The sequence below is a fragment of the Mauremys mutica genome, chromosome 1 (assembly GCF_020497125.1).
Source record: "Mauremys mutica isolate MM-2020 ecotype Southern chromosome 1, ASM2049712v1, whole genome shotgun sequence".
Taxonomy (NCBI): domain Eukaryota; kingdom Metazoa; phylum Chordata; order Testudines; family Geoemydidae; genus Mauremys; species Mauremys mutica.
The window spans coordinates 328,234,578-328,254,482 of NC_059072.1; the positions used below are offsets into that span (position 1 = coordinate 328,234,578).

The window sequence follows — 19,905 nt, forward strand, 5'->3', positions numbered from 1 at the left end:
GCAGGGGGTTGGGGTGCAGGAGGGGATTCAGGGTGCGGGCTCTGGGTGGCAGCTGACCTCAAGCGGCTCCCAGGAAACGGAGACATGTCCCGCCAGCTCCTGGGCAGAGGAGTGGCCAGGGGGCACCGCTCACAGGCGCCACCTCTGCAGCTCCCATTGGCCACAGTTCCTGGCACTTGGCTAGAGCTTGTGGGCGGGGGCAGCACACAGAGCCCACTGACTGCCCCTCTGCCTAGGAGCTGGAGGGACATGTCACCACTTCCCAGGAGACGGGTACAGAGCCTGCCTGCCTGCCTGCCCTACTGGCGCTGTGGCCACCTGGATTTTTAGCAGCCCAGTCAGCTGTGCTGACCGGAGCTGCCAGGGTCCCTTTTTGACTGAGCGTTCCAGTCAAAAATTGGATGTCTGTCAACCCTAGGGCAGGCTTGTTTATCAGCTGCCTCCACAACATGTTTTAAGTACATATTTCCAGTATACATACATAACTTTTTATATGCAACCCATCCATACATACGTTATGCAATGATATTCATGATCAATTTAGATACGATACCTCACATCACTGACTAAATATTCTGACCAAACTGCATTGAATGTGCCCTTTGCTGGTTGGCATAAAGAGGTTCTTAGGGTCACAGAGACCTAACAAGAAAGCTCCTCTTTCTATTAAATTTCTGTAACCAGATCAATAAATCATCTGTTTTTATTGATGGTGGCCAAAAATACTTATTTTTTGTGTTGTTGTGCTTTTTTTAACCTGGCCCCTCTCTTCTATTTTTCATCTTTTCTTTTAGAAATTAATTGACTTAGTGTGCCATGGCAAATTATGAAATAACAGATAAATCTTCAGTATTGTAAAGTCCCTTCTTTTGAACACTTTTTATTGAAAAACATGTATTATTGAAAATAAAATCCTTGGAATCTAAGAGAGCAGCACATCACATTTTTTTAAAATGTGAAATGAAAAGTTTTATGGGAAAGTATTTATAATGCATTCATAACAAATCTTTGCTAATTATACATTTTAAATCAGGATCGTTGTATGGTACAGAGGGCAGTACATGGGAAGTCAGAAAGGAATGTATACCACCACTGTGCAGGCATGACAGAATCAATAACAAAAGACTAACACAGCATTATAGCATTTTTTAAAAATATAGAAGTAATACCTTAATAGAGAAGTTCTTGATTTTAAGAATTTAAAAGAAATCCCACAAGAAGTTTCTCCATTGCACAAAAAAAAGAAAAAAAAAAAGAAAAAAGGGGAAATTATTTGCAGAAATATTATAATTCTAAAGATAATGCAAATGATATTTTTATATAATATTGTAAATATATTGTAAAGATAAATAGGATTAGTTGTATAGATGGTGCAGTGCACACTCTGATCAGTACTAAATGTGGTGCACACAAATTATAGGGATTTTTGCTGTAATTTATTTGAAAAATTTAGAGGCGCATCTGTGTGGTTTCTATGGAAACCACGCTGAAACCTAGATACCACAAACTTTCAGACATCACTCTGCAGGGAATCCAACACTTTGACGGCTTTCGTTTTATGTACTGGGGAGTCAACTACAATTTTACAGTTTATGGCCTAATGACTTAAAAGCTTTCAGTTTTTTCCACCTAGAATCAGATAATGTGTATATAAAATGTCTGTGTGTAGAGAGAGTATATTTTTATTTAGGTTAAATTAGGCTAGCGAATCCATGTTTGCAATAGTTGCTTGCAAGGAAGAATAAAAATTGAGACTGAAAATAACATTTTTACATAAGTGAGCTAAATACTGTTAATTGGTAATGAGAATTAGCATAGGTGCGTATGTGCAAAATATGAATGCTAGCAATAGAGTCGTGTATTTCAGGACAGATGATTTTATGAGCACTGTTGGTAGTAGAAGGAAAAGAGAGTACTAATAAAATCTGTTTGAATGTATTCTCTCATTCAGCATAAAGAAAGTGCATGTAAATAACAAAAACATGTTTTCTATGTGTAGTTATTACTCCAGTGGTAAGAATTATTTTTAAAAGGTGCCAAAACATTTTTTTTTAACAGAAACAATATCCATATCACATTTATGTACCATGATGTAAAATTAGAGAGAACGTACAGGTGATTAATGTCAAGTAAAACTCAATGGTATTTGTTCTGTGAAAAAGATATTTTAAAAAAAAATTACCATGAAAAAAAATTATAGGGAAAACTGTTTATATTTACAGTTTTGGACATGTGTCCCATTTTAGGTACATTTGGGAATCACAACGGATATTAAATAAAAGCTTCCAAAGGTCAAAATTATCAAAAAGTACTGGATGAAGTTTGTATATTAATTTAAATTTAATCTATGTAAATTCAAGATATCAGACTAGATATTTTCAGCTCCAGACAGAAGTTTATCTTGAAAAGGAATGTGATATTATATTCTGCTTGTTTATAGCATTCAGCTGTATTTTTGCTACTTTATCTTGTCATGGGTATCACATGATTGCTGCCAGTTGACCCAAGCATCTCATAATTATGTGTCTGGAAGAAGCCATGTGAAAGGAGAAACTGCTGTTGCTGGTTTCAGAGTGGTAGCCATGTTAGTCTGTATCAGCAAAAAGAACAAGGAGTCCTTGTGTCACCTTAGAGACTAGATACCATACCTTTCTGGTTAAATAAAGAATGCTAGAATGGCCTACATAATTCTAGTTCTTTTCTATTCATTTGTACACATATATATATTTTCTTTCTCTCTTTTTAGTTTGCAGAAAAAACTGATCGAGAGTACTACACACTGGATGACATGTTTGTTTCCAAAGCAGCTAAGGGGGAGCGGAGTGGAGAAGAAGACGAAAGGCACAGAAGAAAAGCAATCTATGAACATCATCAGCTTGTTGCACGTATGGAGAAGTGCCCATATTGCTTTGATAGCCCTGAACTTCCAAAACATCTTATTATTGCAATTGGCATCAAGGTAAGAAAGTAGCAATTTGACATGAGCATGGAAAAAAATAAAGGAAGGCAATTTAGTGCTAGAATTTCCTGAGATTAAAAATAAAATTGCTTCTTTGGCATGATTTATTGATTCACATGTTATTTTCCTGGCCCTTCCAATTAAACAGAAAGGAAAATTCCTGAAGGGTGAGATAAAATATTATGAATCTGTCTTGCATGATGAAGTTAATTCTCAGAACTTGATCCTCTTCAAATTTGCAGATGACCTTGATATCTATGGAAAATCCTCAAGGGCACTGAAACAATGATAAAAGAGCTGAACACATAGATTACAGAAGGTAGATGAATATGCAAAAGACCAAATGGGGTTCAGCGTGAATAGATTAGGGTGACCAGATAGCAACTGTGAAAAATTGGGATGGGGGAAGGAGAGGGAATAGGTTGCATATACAAGGCAAAGCCCCTAATATTGGGACGATCCCAATAAATCAGGACTTTTGGTCACCCTAGAATATATAAGAAGAAAAAAGTTCACTTTGGGTAGGAAGGAATTAGAAGCAGTTAAGGAGTCAAGTATAATTCAGAAAGTAGTATAATTGCATCCTTTATCCCCTCTCCCACCGCGCGCACACAGCTACCTGTGGTGTGTGAGTATAGATCCAAAGACAGCTATAACTGCTGTTCAGAAAGTTACAGTTGGATTACTTTACAGCTACACAGTATAGATTGAATCAGGTTAGCATGAATTTGACTTTTGCATGTCACTAGACGCGATAAATCGATCCCCGATCGATCACTACCCTCTGATCCAGTGGGTAGTGTAGACGCACTCTTAGTAGAAATGCTGGTACCACATTGTCTCAATACTACTAGTATTGTTTTAGCAAAATAAATATGATATGCAAAGGGCCCAGTCTAAGTTACTTAGCACCCTCCTCTCCTATTGATGATTTTGGGGTTGTGGTGGCTCAGGGCTTTTCAGGATCTGGCCCAAAAGAAGCTAAGAAGCTCAGTCACAATGTTCATCAGCTTAACTGACTTCCAGAAGCCTACTGTTTGTTTAATTTAAATCGGCTTAAATATGATTTTCTTGCTTTAAACATTGTTGGAAGAGGACAACTGCTTTTATTAGATTAAATTTTAGTAAAATCCCTTGTTCATCTTTAGCTGGATTAAAATGTTTTTTGACATTCGAAAGTAATGAGTATTTTTGTGATTGGGAGTGAAAATGTTTTTGTCTAGGTATACTTATCCTTGCCGAACTATCAGTCTCTTACTGAAGGCCACTGCGTGATAGCCCCTTTGCAGCACTACACTGCTGCAACGCTTCTGGATGAAGACATCTGGGAGGAAGTCCAGGTCAGCAAAGCACTGCTACTTATTACAGCTGTGAAGATAGCTCATTTTCTAGCCACTTTGTAATGATTTGATTAATATATTAATATACTTATTGTAAGTGACTGTTGCTTCAGTTCCATAGCCCTTGGGGGCTTTTGAGGTTGCCTGGGTTTTCCTTGCTTTCCGTTCCAAGGTTTGAGCTGGTTCTGGCTGTGGACAGAACTATTTCACTTCAGGGACACCCCTCCCCCGCCCCCAGGTATGGAATTCCTTCCTAGCTAAATACACCAGGGTTCGCTAGTTGTCCTCAAGTGCTAGTGTAAGGGATAACATTTTCAAAAGCATCAGAGTGATGTAAGCAGTTAAGTCTCAATGAAAGTCAGTGAGACCTAAGTGCTTCTGAAAATGTTACTCATGGTCTTTCTGTTTGAGTTAATTAATCTGTTTGATCTTTTTGTCCTCTCTCTTTCACATGATCTCGAGTTATTTTTACTTTGCCCTTCTTTCGGCTTCTACTTTATTGTTCATTGGGCTCAGTTTTACATTAGTTGCCCTTTTAAACCTTTGAATAACACTCACATACTGGTACAATGATGAGCTGTACACGAATTTTAAAAAAAATGTGCACCATCAGATTTCATGTTACCAGTTTTTGTGACCAAAATGTCTTATCTCAATATTACTTGAATAGGTGCCTAGTTATGATATATATTGTAATATATGGTTGTGCCAGTTTTTCAGATTCTTATATTCTCTGCTGGCTTTTATGGATAAATTGGGCATTAATTGTGTCAAGAGCTGGAAAGCCAAATGGTTCACCAGTTTGCCAATCCTGGTTAACAGGATTTCACATTGTGTGTTTCTCATTATCTTATTCCTTTGATCTAGCTTGTTGTAGGCCTAGTTTCTGATATCTCTTCAAAACATTAAACATATTTACAGTCCTGATTAATCTTGTCCAGGAAGTTTTTCAGTTAAAGGCATCTGGCCAGCAAATATGGGAAAGATCAAGACTTCAGAAGAGAGTGACTGAACTAGTCATTTCTTCACTCTGACTTCAATGGTCAAAAATGCCAAAAAATGGACAATATAATATTTTTCAATGCTCCCTCTAATTTTTTACATCCGTGTGCAGAATGAATTTTGTTATGTGCATCAATATGGAGGCGATGTGTAGCGGGGGTGGAGCTGAGGGGTTCAGACTGTGGGAGGGGGGCCTAGGGCTGGGGCATAGGGTTAGGGTGCAGGGATTGATGGCTCTGGCTGGGGGTGCGGACTCTGGGGTGGGGCCAGGGATGAGGGGTTTGGGGTGTTGGAGGGGGCTCAGATCTGGAGCAGAGGGTTGGGGTGCGGGGGTGTTGGGAGGGTCTGGGGTGGGTCTGGGGATGAGGGGTTTGGGGTGCAGGCTGCCCCGGGTCTGTGGCAGGGAGAGAGGACTCACCCCCACCCTCTCTCGCTGCCACTGCCTGGGGCCAGGGGAGAGGCGCCTCCCCACCGCAGCAGCCCCAGGGCCAGGGGAGAGCGCCTCACCGTGGCAACTCCAGGACCAGGGCCAGGGGAGAGGGCTGGGGCTGGGGGAGAGGCAACTCTCCCTGCCAGAGCAGCTCCAGGGTGGGGGAGAAGCTCCTCTCCTCACCGCAGCCCTGCATGCCCCCTACCTCTCTCCTCTCCAGTTCAAGCCCTTGTGGCTGCGCAAATGCGTGACCCTTGATAGCCTGCTGCCCAGCTGCGCTCTTGCTCTTTCTTTGTTAAAGATCTTCGAAGCAAAGGGTCAAAGCAGACATGACCAAATGTAGAAAGAGATTTTATGAAATGTAATGACGTAGCTCAAAGGCCATCCACTAAGAAATCCATAGCAAACAGCCTTGGCACCTTAACATGTAACTTAACTTGTCTTGTCGGAGATTTGCTTTAATTCAGAGAAACTTCCATTCAGTGGCCTGGGTATCCTGTAAAACCGACATCCCATACCTGACTGACAGGTGGAATTTTAAGGCCCAAGAACTAAAGGACAAAAGACTGTGAGGAAAAAAGTGACTCATAGCTGTAGGAGTGTTAACAGCTGTATTTTTCATCTGTTTTTCAACACAGCAGCAAATCATCTAATGAAAGCCCACTGGAAGTAGGCACAGCAGAGGTGGTTGCCATTTATTGTATGTTGTTTGTATTATCAAATCACCCAAATGTCCTAATCAGGATGGGATTCTATTATATAGTAACTCCTCATTTAATGTCCTAGTTATGTTCTTGAAAAAAATGCTACTTTAAGCGAAACGATGTTAAGTGAAGCCATTTTCCCCATAAGAATTAATGTAAACAGGGTTCCTGGGAAATTTTTTTTGACAGACAAAAGACATTATAAATATATACAGTATACATTTTAAATAATTTCAAACAAACAATTTAATACTGTATTCACCAATGATGATTGTGAAGCTTGGTTGAGGCAGGGGTGTCGCCGGGTCAGGGCGCAGGGGCTTGCCTCACTCTGCCCAGGCGTTCCAGCCAGGGAGCAGGCAAGCCCCCGTGTCCCCACCCCACTCCTCGGCAGGAGTGCCAAGTGGGGTGAGCCAAACAACATTATAAGGGAACATTGCAGGACTTTAAAAGAGTATGTTCTCTAATAGACCAGCAACCTAATAATGAAACAACGTTAACCGGGGCAACATTAATTGAAGAGTTACTGTACTATGTGCTGTAGAAATAACACAGGCTTCTTGCTCCAAAGACCTTAAAATGTCATTTGAAGAAAAAAAAAAAGTGCTGCAAGTAGCAAATAAGAGACACAAAAGACAACGTGGGACCAAGACTAACAGTTTAAAAAAAAATCAGTTACGTTCCTAGATTCCAAAGCCAGAAGGGGACCATAGATCACCTAGTCTGACCTTCTGCATAACACAGGCCATAGAATTTCAGAATAATTCCTAGAGCACATCTCTTTAAAAATAATAATAATAATAATCCAATCTTGATCTAAAAATTATCAATGATGGAGAATGCACCACCACGCGTGGTAAATTCCAGTGGTTGACTACTCTCCTTGTTAAAAAATATGTGCCTTATTTACTTCCAGTCTGAATTTGTCTAGCTTCAACTTTCAGTTATTCTCTCGTGTTCTATGTTTCTATTTATGTAAGGTTCTGGAGGCAGTCACTGTGTCCACTTCTGGGTCTTCCCTCATGCCGAACACACTGGTCTTGTTTAACAAATAATGATGGTACTCAAAACTGCCAGTACCCTATCCTTGCATGCTGTAACTCAGATGAATTACTAGATTATGCAGACTATTCTGGATATGAATGAATTGACTGCAAACAACCCTGTAAGAGATATAAAAAGGTGTTTGGGGGGATATGTGATTGTGCAGAAAATTAGTCTTTGACATATAGAATTCCCTGATATGTGTATGCAATCACAGTAATTACACATTCAGATTAGGAATGCAATTACATGTGATACAATTAGAGGGAGGTGAATGTCAGATCTGCAAAACCTTAGTGAGTATGAACAAAAAGCAATAGTTGGGTTTTTTTTTTTTTGTTTTTTTTTTAATAATCACATATTGGCAAAGAAAAAATAGCTTAAGATGGAATTGGACAAAGTTGACATAATTCAGCCATAGTGTCATCTATTAAATTGGACTTTTGCTAAACAGGGAAGGAAATGAAAGAAAGAAATATAGTGTAAATTCCTTGAAAGATTAAATCTCAAATAGGAAGTAAAATCAACATGGCAAAGGGGGAAAAAAAGAAAAATAGAGCAAAAGTTTAAATACTGTAAAACAAAGTAACTCAGCTAACACGATTACTATGTTTGTGTGTATATATATGTATAGTATGTGCTTCAGTGTAATAGCTAACTAAAAGCTTGTGTATTTTCAAGAAATAGTGACAAGTCAGGAACCAAAGATAGAAAAATAAGAGGGATTTTCTTTCTTTAGTCCAGCGGTTCTCAACCAGGGGGTCCACCAGAATAAACCAGAGAGCAGAGCTGCCGTTAGGCTCGCAGGGGCCCAGGGCAGAAAGTTTAATCCAAAGCCCTGCTGCCCGGGGCTGAAGCCAAAGCCTGAGCAGCTTAGCTTCATGGGGCACCCTTGTGGCATGGGGCCCCAGGCAATTGCCCTGCTTGCTACCCCCTAACTTCAGCCCTGGCTTTTAATCTATTTCATATGCAAAAAAACCAACAACAGTTTTTGTGGCACAGGTGGGCTATGGAATTTTTATAGCATGTTGGGGGAGCCTTAGAAAGAAAGAAAAGTTTGAGAACTCCTGCTTTAGTCTACAAATCAACATCTGAGAATGCATTGGAGCAGTGTGAAAATAACACTTGTAATGGGTATAAAAAGGTTAGAGGCTCTTAAACTTGGCAGTTCATCAGATCTAGATCATTTACATATTTAAAAAAATCCCTACATGACTAGGGAATGGGAAATGGAGAAGCTTTGTTAAACATTTCATATGTTCAGAAGAAAGTTTGTGAGAGCAAAAATTGGCTTAAAAAACCTTTTTTGGAAGAAAAAACTAGACGTTTAGTTTGATATCAGCTATGGAAGGAGTGTGATTCCCTTCATGCCAATAGCTGTGGAATAATCCTGCTATTGGAAATAGGGTACATGCTGAGAAATTGAATAGTTTAGGAATGATCTCTGGAACAGCTGGTGAATATATCTTGATTAAAGATAGATGAGAGGAGGATGTTTATGAGGATGATGAGGGAGAATAAATGGACATATATTTTAGACTTTTAGGGCTTTTCTACATGGGGAAGTTAGTGTGCGCTAAGGGTGTGAATTTACAGCACATTACTTACTCTGTGCTAGCTCTTTATGGGGACAGTTAACTGTGTGTTAAAAGTGTTTTTCTGCAGCTTAGCTTAATACATTTTAAAGTGACTAAGGTAAACAGTCCGAGGGCACTCTTACTGTGAACTAAGAGTGTCCATGTGGGGAGTTAAATACTGTAAAACAAAATACATTAAAATCAGAGGCAGATTTACAGTGAAACATAGGGTGACCTGGCATGGGGCTCACCAACAACAGAGGACCCCAGGGCCGGGCAGCTGTGGAGGCAGAACCTTGGTCCTGCCGGCTCCTGCTGCAGGCTCCGAACCCACCAGCCACCAAGCTCCCTCCTCCCCCGAACGCGCCATGTTCCTGCACCTTCCCACCCCTCCCAGCACGGCCCCCGCCACTGAACAGCTGTTTGCTGACGCTCCGCGCGCTCCAGGAGGGCGGGGGAACAGCGGGGCCACACCGCGCTTGGGAGAGGAGGTGGAGAAGAGGCAGGGGCAGGGCCTTGGGGAAGAGGGTGGAGTCAGGGCAGGGCGGAGCAAAGGCACCCTCACAGTCCCAGCCCTCTGCCCTGACTCCTGCACCCCCTCACACACACACAGCTCCCTGCCCTCCCTGACTCCTGCAGCCCTCCCATCCCCATCTGCAGCCCTCGCACCAAACGGGAGCCACCCCAGGTAAGAGCTCCACACCCCAACCCCTGCTCTAGCCCTGAGCCCCCTCCCACTCCCTGACTCCTGGCCAGACCCTGCACCCCAGCCTGCTCCTGCACCCTAACTTCCTCCCAGACCCTGCACCCCCAACCCTGAGCTCCCTCCCGCACCCTAAGTCCTGGCCAGATCCCACACCCCAATGTTTTTTTACATTTTTTTTTTTTATAAAGCGGTGCTCAGGTTACAAGTCCCCCCACCCGGGACAGCAGGATTCGGGGTTTGGCCCTTCCCCACCCAGGCGGCAGGGCTCAGGCGGGCTCAGGCTTCAGTCCCCATCCTGGGGTCGTGTAGTAATTTTTGTTGTTAAAAGGAGGTCACGATGCAATGAAGTTTGAGAACCTCTCGTCTAGGGCAACTGGGTGGTTCCAAGAGATAAGAGGTCTGAGCCCAGTAGTGTGAGCTAAGGACCCAGAGCTAAAAACAGTGACGAGACTCTACCCAGAGCCATTTGGCTTGGAAGCATGTGGGCCCCAGTGATTGGGTCCGCTCAGAACAGATTGGTGACTGTAGGGAGGGGTATTGAACCAGGTTAAAACAGTTATTTTTTTCACTTTCAACAAATCAGAACTCCAATCCCAGGGTACAGGCCTTGCAACAATAGGTCCATAGATTATATTTGTGTTACAGCAGAGGAAACAAAGACTACCTATGCTACACAGTGATTAGTCGTGGAGTTCTGTAGTAGTTAGAACTATTGTTGCTATTTTATTTTTTGTCTTAACACTAGGATGATTACAGTGAAAGCAAGTGTGTCAAGTTTGCAGATGCTACTGAATTGGGTCTGTTATAAAGGCATCTTGAGTTCAGTGCGTGGATAATACAGCGTAGCAAAAGAGAGAGCATTTGTTATACATAAAAGTGATGTACAACACTAGGAATGAGCAATTACTGCAAAAACATTCCAAAATTTTTATTCAAGTGACCCACTGGAGTGACACTTATAACATTCACAGCTATTTATTTTTCATGACCATCCATACAAGTGACTTTCTTCTTCAAGTGCTTGTTCATGTCCATTCCACATTAGATGTGCGCGTGTTGCGTGCACGAGCGTCGGCTCCCGCCAGAGTGGCGCCACTGCGCTGTGCATATATACCCCCGCTGGCCCGACCCCCTCTAGTTCCTTCTTACCGTCCGTGACAGCCTTGGAACAACCTCTTGCTCTCCTAAGAGAAGCAATTCCCTTAGCCTTAGTGTTGCATAGCTGTTATCAGTCAGTTATCAGTTAGCATTTTCATTGTTGCTGAACTCTTAATAGATTAGGTGCTTGGAGGACTCCGGCACCTGCCCGGGGCTGCGGGGCATGCCGCAGGCCCATAGATTTAAGGCTTGCACCACGTGCCGCAAGCCTATGCCCATTAGTGAGCCCCACGACTCCTGTCTACATTGCCTGGGGGAAGCTCACCAAACAGAGAGGTGCAAGATGTGTAAGGCCTTTAAGCTGAGGACAAAGAAAGAGAGAGACTTCCGTTTAAGGCAGCTGTTGATGGAGGCTGCGCTGCAGCCACCGGGCTCAGAATGCCCGACGCCGGCCTCAGCCTCCTCGGTGCGGAGCACCCCGGAGTTGTCAAGACGCCCGGTACTGGCCAAGCATCATAAGCCGTCGGCCTCGGAACGACAAAATAGGCCCCGGCACCGCTCATCCTCCCCGATATGGCCCAAGGCAAGGCCAAAGGAGGGGCACGGAAGCTCTCCGCAAAAGAGACAGGTGCCATCTCAGGCCCCGGACACAGGGGAGAGTGGAAAGGATGCTGCACCTACTCCAGCACCGGTGGCACCGGCTCCTCAAGTCCCACCGAGTCCAGCTATGAGTGAGCTCAGTGCGGACGCAGGGCTCGAGGGCACGATAAATCAGCCCTCTACGCCTGACACCTTTGAGGCTGAAAAAGACCTCATCGGATTGTCAGTGACGAGCCCCCTCTCGGCTAGGGAGAAGCCTCTGGCACCGCGACCCAGGGTGCCGTCGAGGGGAAAGCCGGCAATGGTGAGCCATTCAAGGTCACCGTCCTGGCACCGCTCCCGGTCGAGCTCTGAGTCCGAGGACTCCCAGCTACCCTTGACTCAGATGGAAGTCTTGGTACCGGAGATGAGTCAACGCACAGGGTCAGTGCAGGACATAAGGTGCTCCCTGGTGCCCCCCTAAGACTGGCACCAGCAGGACTCGAGCTGGGAGTCGCCGAAGGCACCCAGAAGGCATTGGTTCTGGTCTTGGGAACACCGGCACCGGTCCCGGTCCAGAGAGCAGCGGTACCAGTCCCAGTCAGCCAGAAGCCGATCATCAGCCTCCCGCAGGCACAGATTAACGGCACCACCGTGGCACTCGCGCTCGGCGTCATTGGAGTCCGGCGCCGACTCGGGCTGATACAGCTACCCACAACGGGCCCCAGACAGCAGGGAACAACAAACTGGCTGGCTACCACAATGGGGACTACCAGGACACTGGCCCTACTGGACCCCATGGGCCTACCACCAGCGTCAAGGTGCTCCCTCTAGGGCCAGCTATTTGGTACAGAGATCCTGGTCCCCGCACCGACGCTCCCCTATAAGGGAAGCACAGGTATCCAAGCCGCCTGCAGCCTCGCCAAGCGAGAGACAGGAAAGTCCAGCACCGTACCCGGAGCTGTCCCAGGACCATCGGCCCTGGCTCGAGCCGGAAGCCCCTTCCCTGAGAGAGGAGGACCGGGGGGACCAGCAAGAGGAAGCTGAGCAGCTGCTAACCTCTTCGTCATCCCCGGATGAAGCAGTGGCAGGCACAGCAGTGTCAGAACCTCCGCCATTAGACCATAAGGCCCACCAAGAACTGCTTTGTAAGGTGGCCCATAACTTGGGGTTGCAAGCCGAGGAGATGGTGGAGCAGGAAGACCCCATGGTGGACATTCTGAGCCCAGAAGGTCCTTCCAGAATAGCGCTCTCGCTCATTAAGAGCATTCAGTCTAATTACACAACTTTATGGCAGACTCCAGCATCCAGCACACCAACGGCCAAAGGTGTGGAGCGCAAGTACTTCGCCCCATCAAAAGGTTACGACTTCCTATTCTGTCACCCGAGCCCACGTTCACTGGTAGTCTCGGCGGTAAATGAGAGAGAGCGCCATAGGCAACAAGCCCCGGCCCCCAAGGCCAAGGAAGCAAAATGCCTGGACCTGTTTGGCAGGAAGGTGTATTCGTCCGGGGGCCTCCAGTTGAAGATTGCTAACCAACAGGCCATCCTCAACAGGCATAACTTCAACTCCTGGGCGGCGGTGGGGAAGTTTAAGGACAACCTCCCGTGGGGCTCCCAACAGGAGTTCATGGCCCTAGTGAAGGACGGCAAGGCCGTAGCGAAAACCTGCCTCCAAGCATCCCTGGACTCGGCAGACGCGGCGGCCAGGACAATAGCTTCAGGCGTGGTCATGCGGCGCTCAGCGTGGCTTCAGGAGTCAGGTTTACCGCCTGAGTTCCAGAATTCGATCCAAGGTCTTCCATTCAAAGGGTCCGGACTTTTCTCGGACCAAACTGATTCGAAGCTACATAGCCTTCAAGACTCTAGAGCCACACTCAAGTCACTGGGTATGCATACCACGGCAACTCAGAGGAAGCCCTTTAAGCTGCAACCCCTTCCTCTCCATCAGTACCAGCCTCGTCCTCGGCAGGAGCCTTACCGCAGGCGGGGCGGAGACAACAGGAAGCGGCACTCTAATAACAACAATTCCAATAAGCCTGGCCAGAACCAAGGCCAACATAAGCCTCAGCCAGGCTCTAAGCCAGGCTTTTGAAGGTGCGCTCGAGGACAGCGTACTAGATCATCCACTGGATCCATCCCTGTACTTCCTCAACCGCCTGTCCCGCTTCTCCCGTGCGTGGTCCAGCATTACGTTGGACTGTTGGGTGTTACACATGATGCAAAGCTGGTATATGCTACAGTTTTCCTCCCTGCCTACCTCACACCCTTCTTCCCCGTCCCTTTTCAGGGACCCTTCTCACGAGCATCTCCTAGAAAAGGAGGTTCACTCGCTCCTAGAGGCGGGGGCAGTATAGATAGTGCCCTTAGACTTAAGGGGAAAAGGGTTCTACTCCCACTACTTCCTCATCCCCAAGGCCAAGGAGGGTCTTCATCCCATCCTAGACCTGTGCGGGCTCAACAAGTTCCTGGTCAAGACCCAGTTCCGCATGGTCTCTCTGGGTACCATCATCCCCTCCCTGGATCCGGGAGACTGGTACACTGCCCTCGACATGAAAGACGCGTACTTTCATATCGCCTTCCACCCAGCGCATTGCTGATTTCTGCGCTTCACCGTGAACCAGGAACACTACCAGTTCGCGGTTCTACCATTTGGCCTTGCTGTGGCCCCACGAGTATTCACAAAATGCATGGCAGGTGGTGGCAGCATGCTTGCAGAGACAAAGGATTCGAGTTTACCCGTACCTCGACAACTGGATCCTGGTGGGTCGGTCCGAAGAAGAGGTTCGGACTCACGTACAGACGGCACTGAGTCTATTCCGCAGGCTGGGGCTCCTGGTCAACGTTCCCAAGTCCACTCTCGTCCCAACACAGAGAGCGTAGTTCATAGGGGCGGTCCTAGACGTGGTTCAAGCAAGAGCGAGCCTTCCAGAATCACGATTCCGGACCATCCAGCAAGCAGTGAACTCATTGTGTCAGTTCCCCACTACGACGGCCAGATGTTGCCTGTGACTGCTAGGCCACATGGCAGCTTGCACACATGTGGTCAAGCATGCCAGACTGAGACTCAGAACTCTGAAGGCTTGGCTCGCCCGTGTATACCGCCCTGGCAGGGACCCCCTGGACTTGATAGGAACAGCTCCGGGGGACGTGCTGGACTCATTGAGGTGGTGGCAGTCCCAGACCGAAGTTTGTATGGGGATTCCCTTTGCCGCACAACAGCTGGACTTGACGCTGGTAACAGATGCGTCAGACCTTGGATGGGGAGCTCACCTGGGGAATCTCAGAACTCAGGGCTTGTGGTCAGGGAGGAGCAATCGCTCCATATCAACGTGAAGGAGCTCAGGGCAGGTAATTTAGCATGCTAGACCTTTCACGCCACTCTCAGTGGTCACAGCATGACAGTTCTGACAGACAATATGACCACCATGTTTTATATAAACAAGCAGGGCGTAGCCCGCTCCTCCCCGCTTTGCAACAAAGCTCTTCTTCTCTGGAACTTCTGCATAGCCCATGCCATTCACCTCGAGGCAGTGTATCTCCCGGGGGAGCAGAACGAGCTGGTGGACCACCTCAGCAGGTCCTACTGCATGCACAAGTGGATGCTCAAAATGGACATCATACTTTCGCTCTTCCGGAGGTGGGGGTTTCCTCGGGTGGACCTGTTCGCTACCAAGGACAACACCCAGTGCCCACATTTCTGCGATCCGGTGGGGATGGGAACTGAAATACGCTTTTCCCCCTATCCCCCTAGTATACAAGGCCGGCATGGGCCCGCCAGCATTGGTTCACCATGCTCCTGGAGCTGTCGGTGGAGGCCCCGATATCCCTGCCCCCTACACTAGGACCTCATTACACAGGACGGAGGGTGGTCGGCTTCTCCACCCCACCTGAAATCGCTGCATCTGACAGCATGGAAGCTGCGTGGTTAAGTGCTTTGGAGAGCCAGTGCTCCCTTCCTGCGCAGCAGGTTTTACTTGGCAGTAGGAAACCCTCTACCAGGGCGACTTACTTGGCCAAGTGGAAGAGGATCTTGTGCTGGTGCGCGTCACAACAGGTGCAACCGCTCCAGGCCCCAGTTCCGACCATTCTGGAGTACCTTCTACACCTTAAGCAGCTAGGGCTGGCCCCATCCTGGCGGCTATTTCTGCCTTTCACCCAGGGTTTTTAGGTAACTTGGTTTTCTCCCACCCAACAGTGGGACGATTCCTCAAATGTCTGGAAAGGGTGTTCCCTTACTCACGCCCCCCGGTTCCTCCATGGAATCTCAACTTAGTCCTTTCTAAGCACATGGGACCCCCGTTTGAGCCCCTTGCTACCTCCTCCACCTTTCCTGGAAGGTGGCATTCCTGGTGGCGATCACCTCGGCCAGAAGGGTATCGGAGCTGAGGGATCTCACCTCAGAGCCACCATATACTGTGTTTCATAGAGATAAGGTGCAGCTCCGCCCACACCCTAAGTTCCTCCCAAAGGTGGTCTCACAATTCTATCTGGGTCAGCACATTTGCCTGCCGGTGTTTTTTCCAAAACCTCATACGGACCCAAGTCACTACAGCCTGCACACCCTAGATGTCCGCCAAGCGTTGGCATTCTACTTGGAGCGCACCAAACCCTTTCGTAAGTCTACACAGCTATTCGTGGCCTTGGCTGAGAGGATGAGGGGCAGTCCAGTGTCGACACAGCAAATCTCGTTGTGGATTACGGACTGCGTTCAGGTGTGTTATGACCTCGCTGGTGTCCGGCGGTCACGGCCCACTCGACCAGAGCGCAGGCAGCTTCCACAGCCTTCCTGGCACAGGTCCCAGTCCAGGACATCTGCAGGGCAGCCACCTGGTCATTGGTGCACACCTTTACGACCCACTACGCAGTCAACCAGCAGGCACGGGAGGACGCGGCAGTTGGCAGGGCGGTCCTCCAGTCTATTGTTTCATGACTCCTACCCTCCTCCAAGGGTAAGCTTGTGATTCACCTAATGTGGAATGGGCGTGAACAAGCACTCGAAGAAGAAAGAACGGTTACTTACCTTTTGTAACTGTTGTTCTTCGAGATGTGTTTTTCACATCCATTCCACCACTCACCCTCCTACCGCTCCGTCGGAGTCGCCGGCAAGAAGGAACTGGAGGGGGTCAGGCCAGCGGGGGTATATATTCACAGCGCAGTGGTGCCACTTTGGCGGCGGCCCCTCCGACCCGCCGGGAGCCGCTAACGGAAAAAGTTTCCGACGCTCGTGCACGCGACGCACGCGCACCTAATGTGGAATGGACGTGAACAACACATCTCGAAGAACAACAGTTACAAAAGGTAAGTAACCATTATTTTTTGCATATCAATTTGTAGCCCAATGGAGGAACTCTCCAGATGCTCACTGGCCTGGGGCTGAATGGGAGCAGAGTCATCTTAATCATCACATACAGACTCAGTAATTCTGAGACTGCATAGCAGTATTTTCCCATCTGGGGCCCAGAGAATGTTAGAGTTTAAAAGTGAGCATTCCCTGCTACCAAACTTAAACCTGAGCCAAACCTGGCTGTCCTTACTCTGGCAAAACTCCCCTGGAAATAAAATAAGCAGGTTTTAAATTGCTTCTGAATTCTACATCTGATAGGATCAGTGTCCTAACATTAAAAAGTGCAGTGCTGATAGAATATGTATTGTAACTCTCATAGACTTTAAGGTCAGAAGGGACCATTATGATCATCTAGTCTGACCAATCTCACCCACCCACTCCTGTAATAAACCTCTAACCTATGTCTGAGTTATTGAAGTCCTCAAATCGTGGTTTAAAGACCTCAAGGTGCAGAGAATCCTCCAGCAAGTGACCCATGCCCCATGCTGCAGAGGAAGGCGAAAAACCTCCAGGGCCTTTGCCAATCTGCCCTGGAGGAAAATTCCTTCCCGACCCCAAATATGGCGATCAGTTAAACCCTGAGCATGTGGGCAAGACTCGCCAACCAGTGCCCAGGAAAGAATTCTCGGTAGTAACTCAGATCCCATCCCATCTAACATCCCATCCCATTATACTGCCTGGTTTTGAGAGCAGAAAATATTGCATCTGTGACTATAATTTAATGATGGGTAAACTTCAAAAGTTTATTCTAGGTAAGAATCCTAAAGATTTGGATTCTTAAGCCAGATCTCAGCTAAACTAGCCAGTCCCATGTCGAAATGTTGTCAGGAAATATTGAGAGAGAAGGCTTTCTTGTACTTCCTTTTAATGGATGGGACAAAAATACCACGAGAATGACCTTTCTTGCTGTTTAGTCACCTCTGATCTCATCGAGAACTACAGGGTGTAGAATTGTGCATAAATGTGGAGAAAAGGCTCAACTTTTAAAATATATTAAAAAGGGGGGGCAGTGTCCAGTTTGAAAGATGGAACAAAAAAAATCTTTCTTTATCCCAACCAGTGTGGTCACCTCTCATTGTAAATTGTGGAATATACAACGATAGAGAGGTTTAAAATGTTCGGGTTGATATAAGAATCAAACCCAGAGGGGCTTTGGAGCTCCATCCAACTCCAATTAAATTCAGTGTAAAGATTCCCATTGACTACAATAAGAGTAAGGTCTGACCCAAAGGCAATATTTTACACTGCTATTGTTTGGGGAAAAACAAAAAAATAAAATAAACTGGCCAGATACTTTGATTATATTTTAAATATTTATAAATAATTTATTGATGTTCATACTGCTCTGCAAGTCACATCTTTTGGCTAATTATCATTGCTGGTTAGTTTTTCTTATGATGGCCTTCTATTTAATTTGTCACATGTCCAGTTGCCAAAGCAGTGTATGTATAAAAATCATTTAAATAATATAAAAGTGTGTAAACCTTTGCTTATACTATGGTAATTTATTACAATGCTCTGCATCTGAGCATATGCTGTGTTCTGTTGTATGCTGTTGTGAACTGTTTTTCACTGTCTTGAGTTACATGGTGTTTTTTAGGCCTTTCAGAATTTGAATAAACAGTGTACTAAATATACTAAGAGTATACTAAGAAATGGTAGACTGGCTGTTACTCAATATAAACTGTATCTGAAGATCTTTTGAGCTTTTAGAATGTTTAGTATTAGTATTAGTGTTTAGTATTGTTGGATGGTAGTGGTAAGACAGTAGTATCACGCCTGGTTTTTGGTTTAATGCTCCCCATAATTCCTGTGGAGGAATGTGGCATTAATGCAAGTGCAGAGGGAGCAATGTGGTGGCATTGAAGGTGGCGTTTTCTGAGGCATCAACTGTTAAATTAAATTTTACTCAGAAACTTGGCATGATGTAACAAAAAGCAGTGATTACTTTGTAATTCTTGGAGCTATTGGCCAGGGAAGGGAAGATATCGATATTTATTTTAAATGCCATTGCCACTTGGGCATCCTCACACCAGTATTCTTATTTCGCAACACCTGGCCTGCCTCAGTAGCCTTGTCACAGCAGCTACAAGGAAGTTATGCCTTTATAGAGAATTAATGATGAGTTGGGAAGCAAAGGGAGGGGGAAGTTTCACATGGCCTTTATTCAAATATCTTCCAAATAATTTTACAGTCGTCTGTCATCAACTAGAGGAAAAAAATAACTGAGAGGAAGAACCCAATCACCTACTGGTGATACTCAGCCTGACATTCTAGGGCTAGTTAATGATGAAAAGGCTGAGTTTGAAAATAGCATGAAAGGCTCCTTCTCATGCTTACAGTTTATTCTGCTCCTTTCTAAATGTAACCCTGTAGTTTGACAAATTTGGGCAGAAACTTGTTGTGATTTGTAGTGCGCTAGTTATGTATTTTGAAAGGATGAGGCGTCAAGATTTTTGATGGAAAACACTAAGCTACTTCTGTTTCATTTTTACTTTTCATTTTTCTGCTTTTGGTTTAATTAAAAAAAAAAAAAAGAGGAATTAGGCCATTCTGCAGTTTCACACTCTAAGGAACTCTTTTGTCCCAGGTCTTGGTAGTAAATGTAATATGGAGAAAGGCATAAACTAGAGACTATTTGACTCCCCTCCCCACACACAAAAACTCTACTGCAAGCAACTGTGTGGATAAGACCAATGAAGGAAAGTATTTGTCTATTCCAGAGCAACCATTAAAAAGTATCTGGATCAGTTAAGAGTATCTTATGTGACTAGATCTGAACAGTAAAATGCTTTGTCACTGGACTGAGGAGAGAAAGTTTCACTCACTATTGAACTGTCTTAAAAAAGAAGTGAGTTTGTCACCCACGCTCTGGCTGCTGTATGCAGCTTCGATAGTATACAGGAGCTGTAAAAGCCCTGCAGCAGGCCGGGGAATAACTTCCCTGGAACAGGCATTGGGCCACCTTAAACAGCCCTACACAGGCCCCCTTCAAGCCCCAGTGCAGGAGACATGCCAATTGCAAGCCCATAGCACATAATGAAAGATAATGCCCACACCCCCCTCCCAATTTAGTACTAGTTTACGAGGCAAATGGATTTCTGTCCCTGGCGTTGCCA

At 45.8% G+C, this 19,905-nt stretch overlaps 1 protein-coding gene across 2 annotated transcripts in view; it reads left to right on the top strand.

The window, feature by feature from the left end:
• Positions 1-19,905, top strand: part of CWF19L2 (CWF19 like cell cycle control factor 2) — a 164,409-nt gene that overhangs the window by 126,956 nt on the left and 17,548 nt on the right. For both annotated transcript variants that reach the window (XM_045018576.1, XM_045018566.1), the window contains exons 13-14: positions 2,747-2,959; positions 4,183-4,299. In XM_045018576.1, the coding sequence (XP_044874511.1) occupies positions 2,747-2,959; positions 4,183-4,299 (330 nt within the window). The remainder of the gene's footprint in view (positions 1-2,746; positions 2,960-4,182; positions 4,300-19,905) is intronic.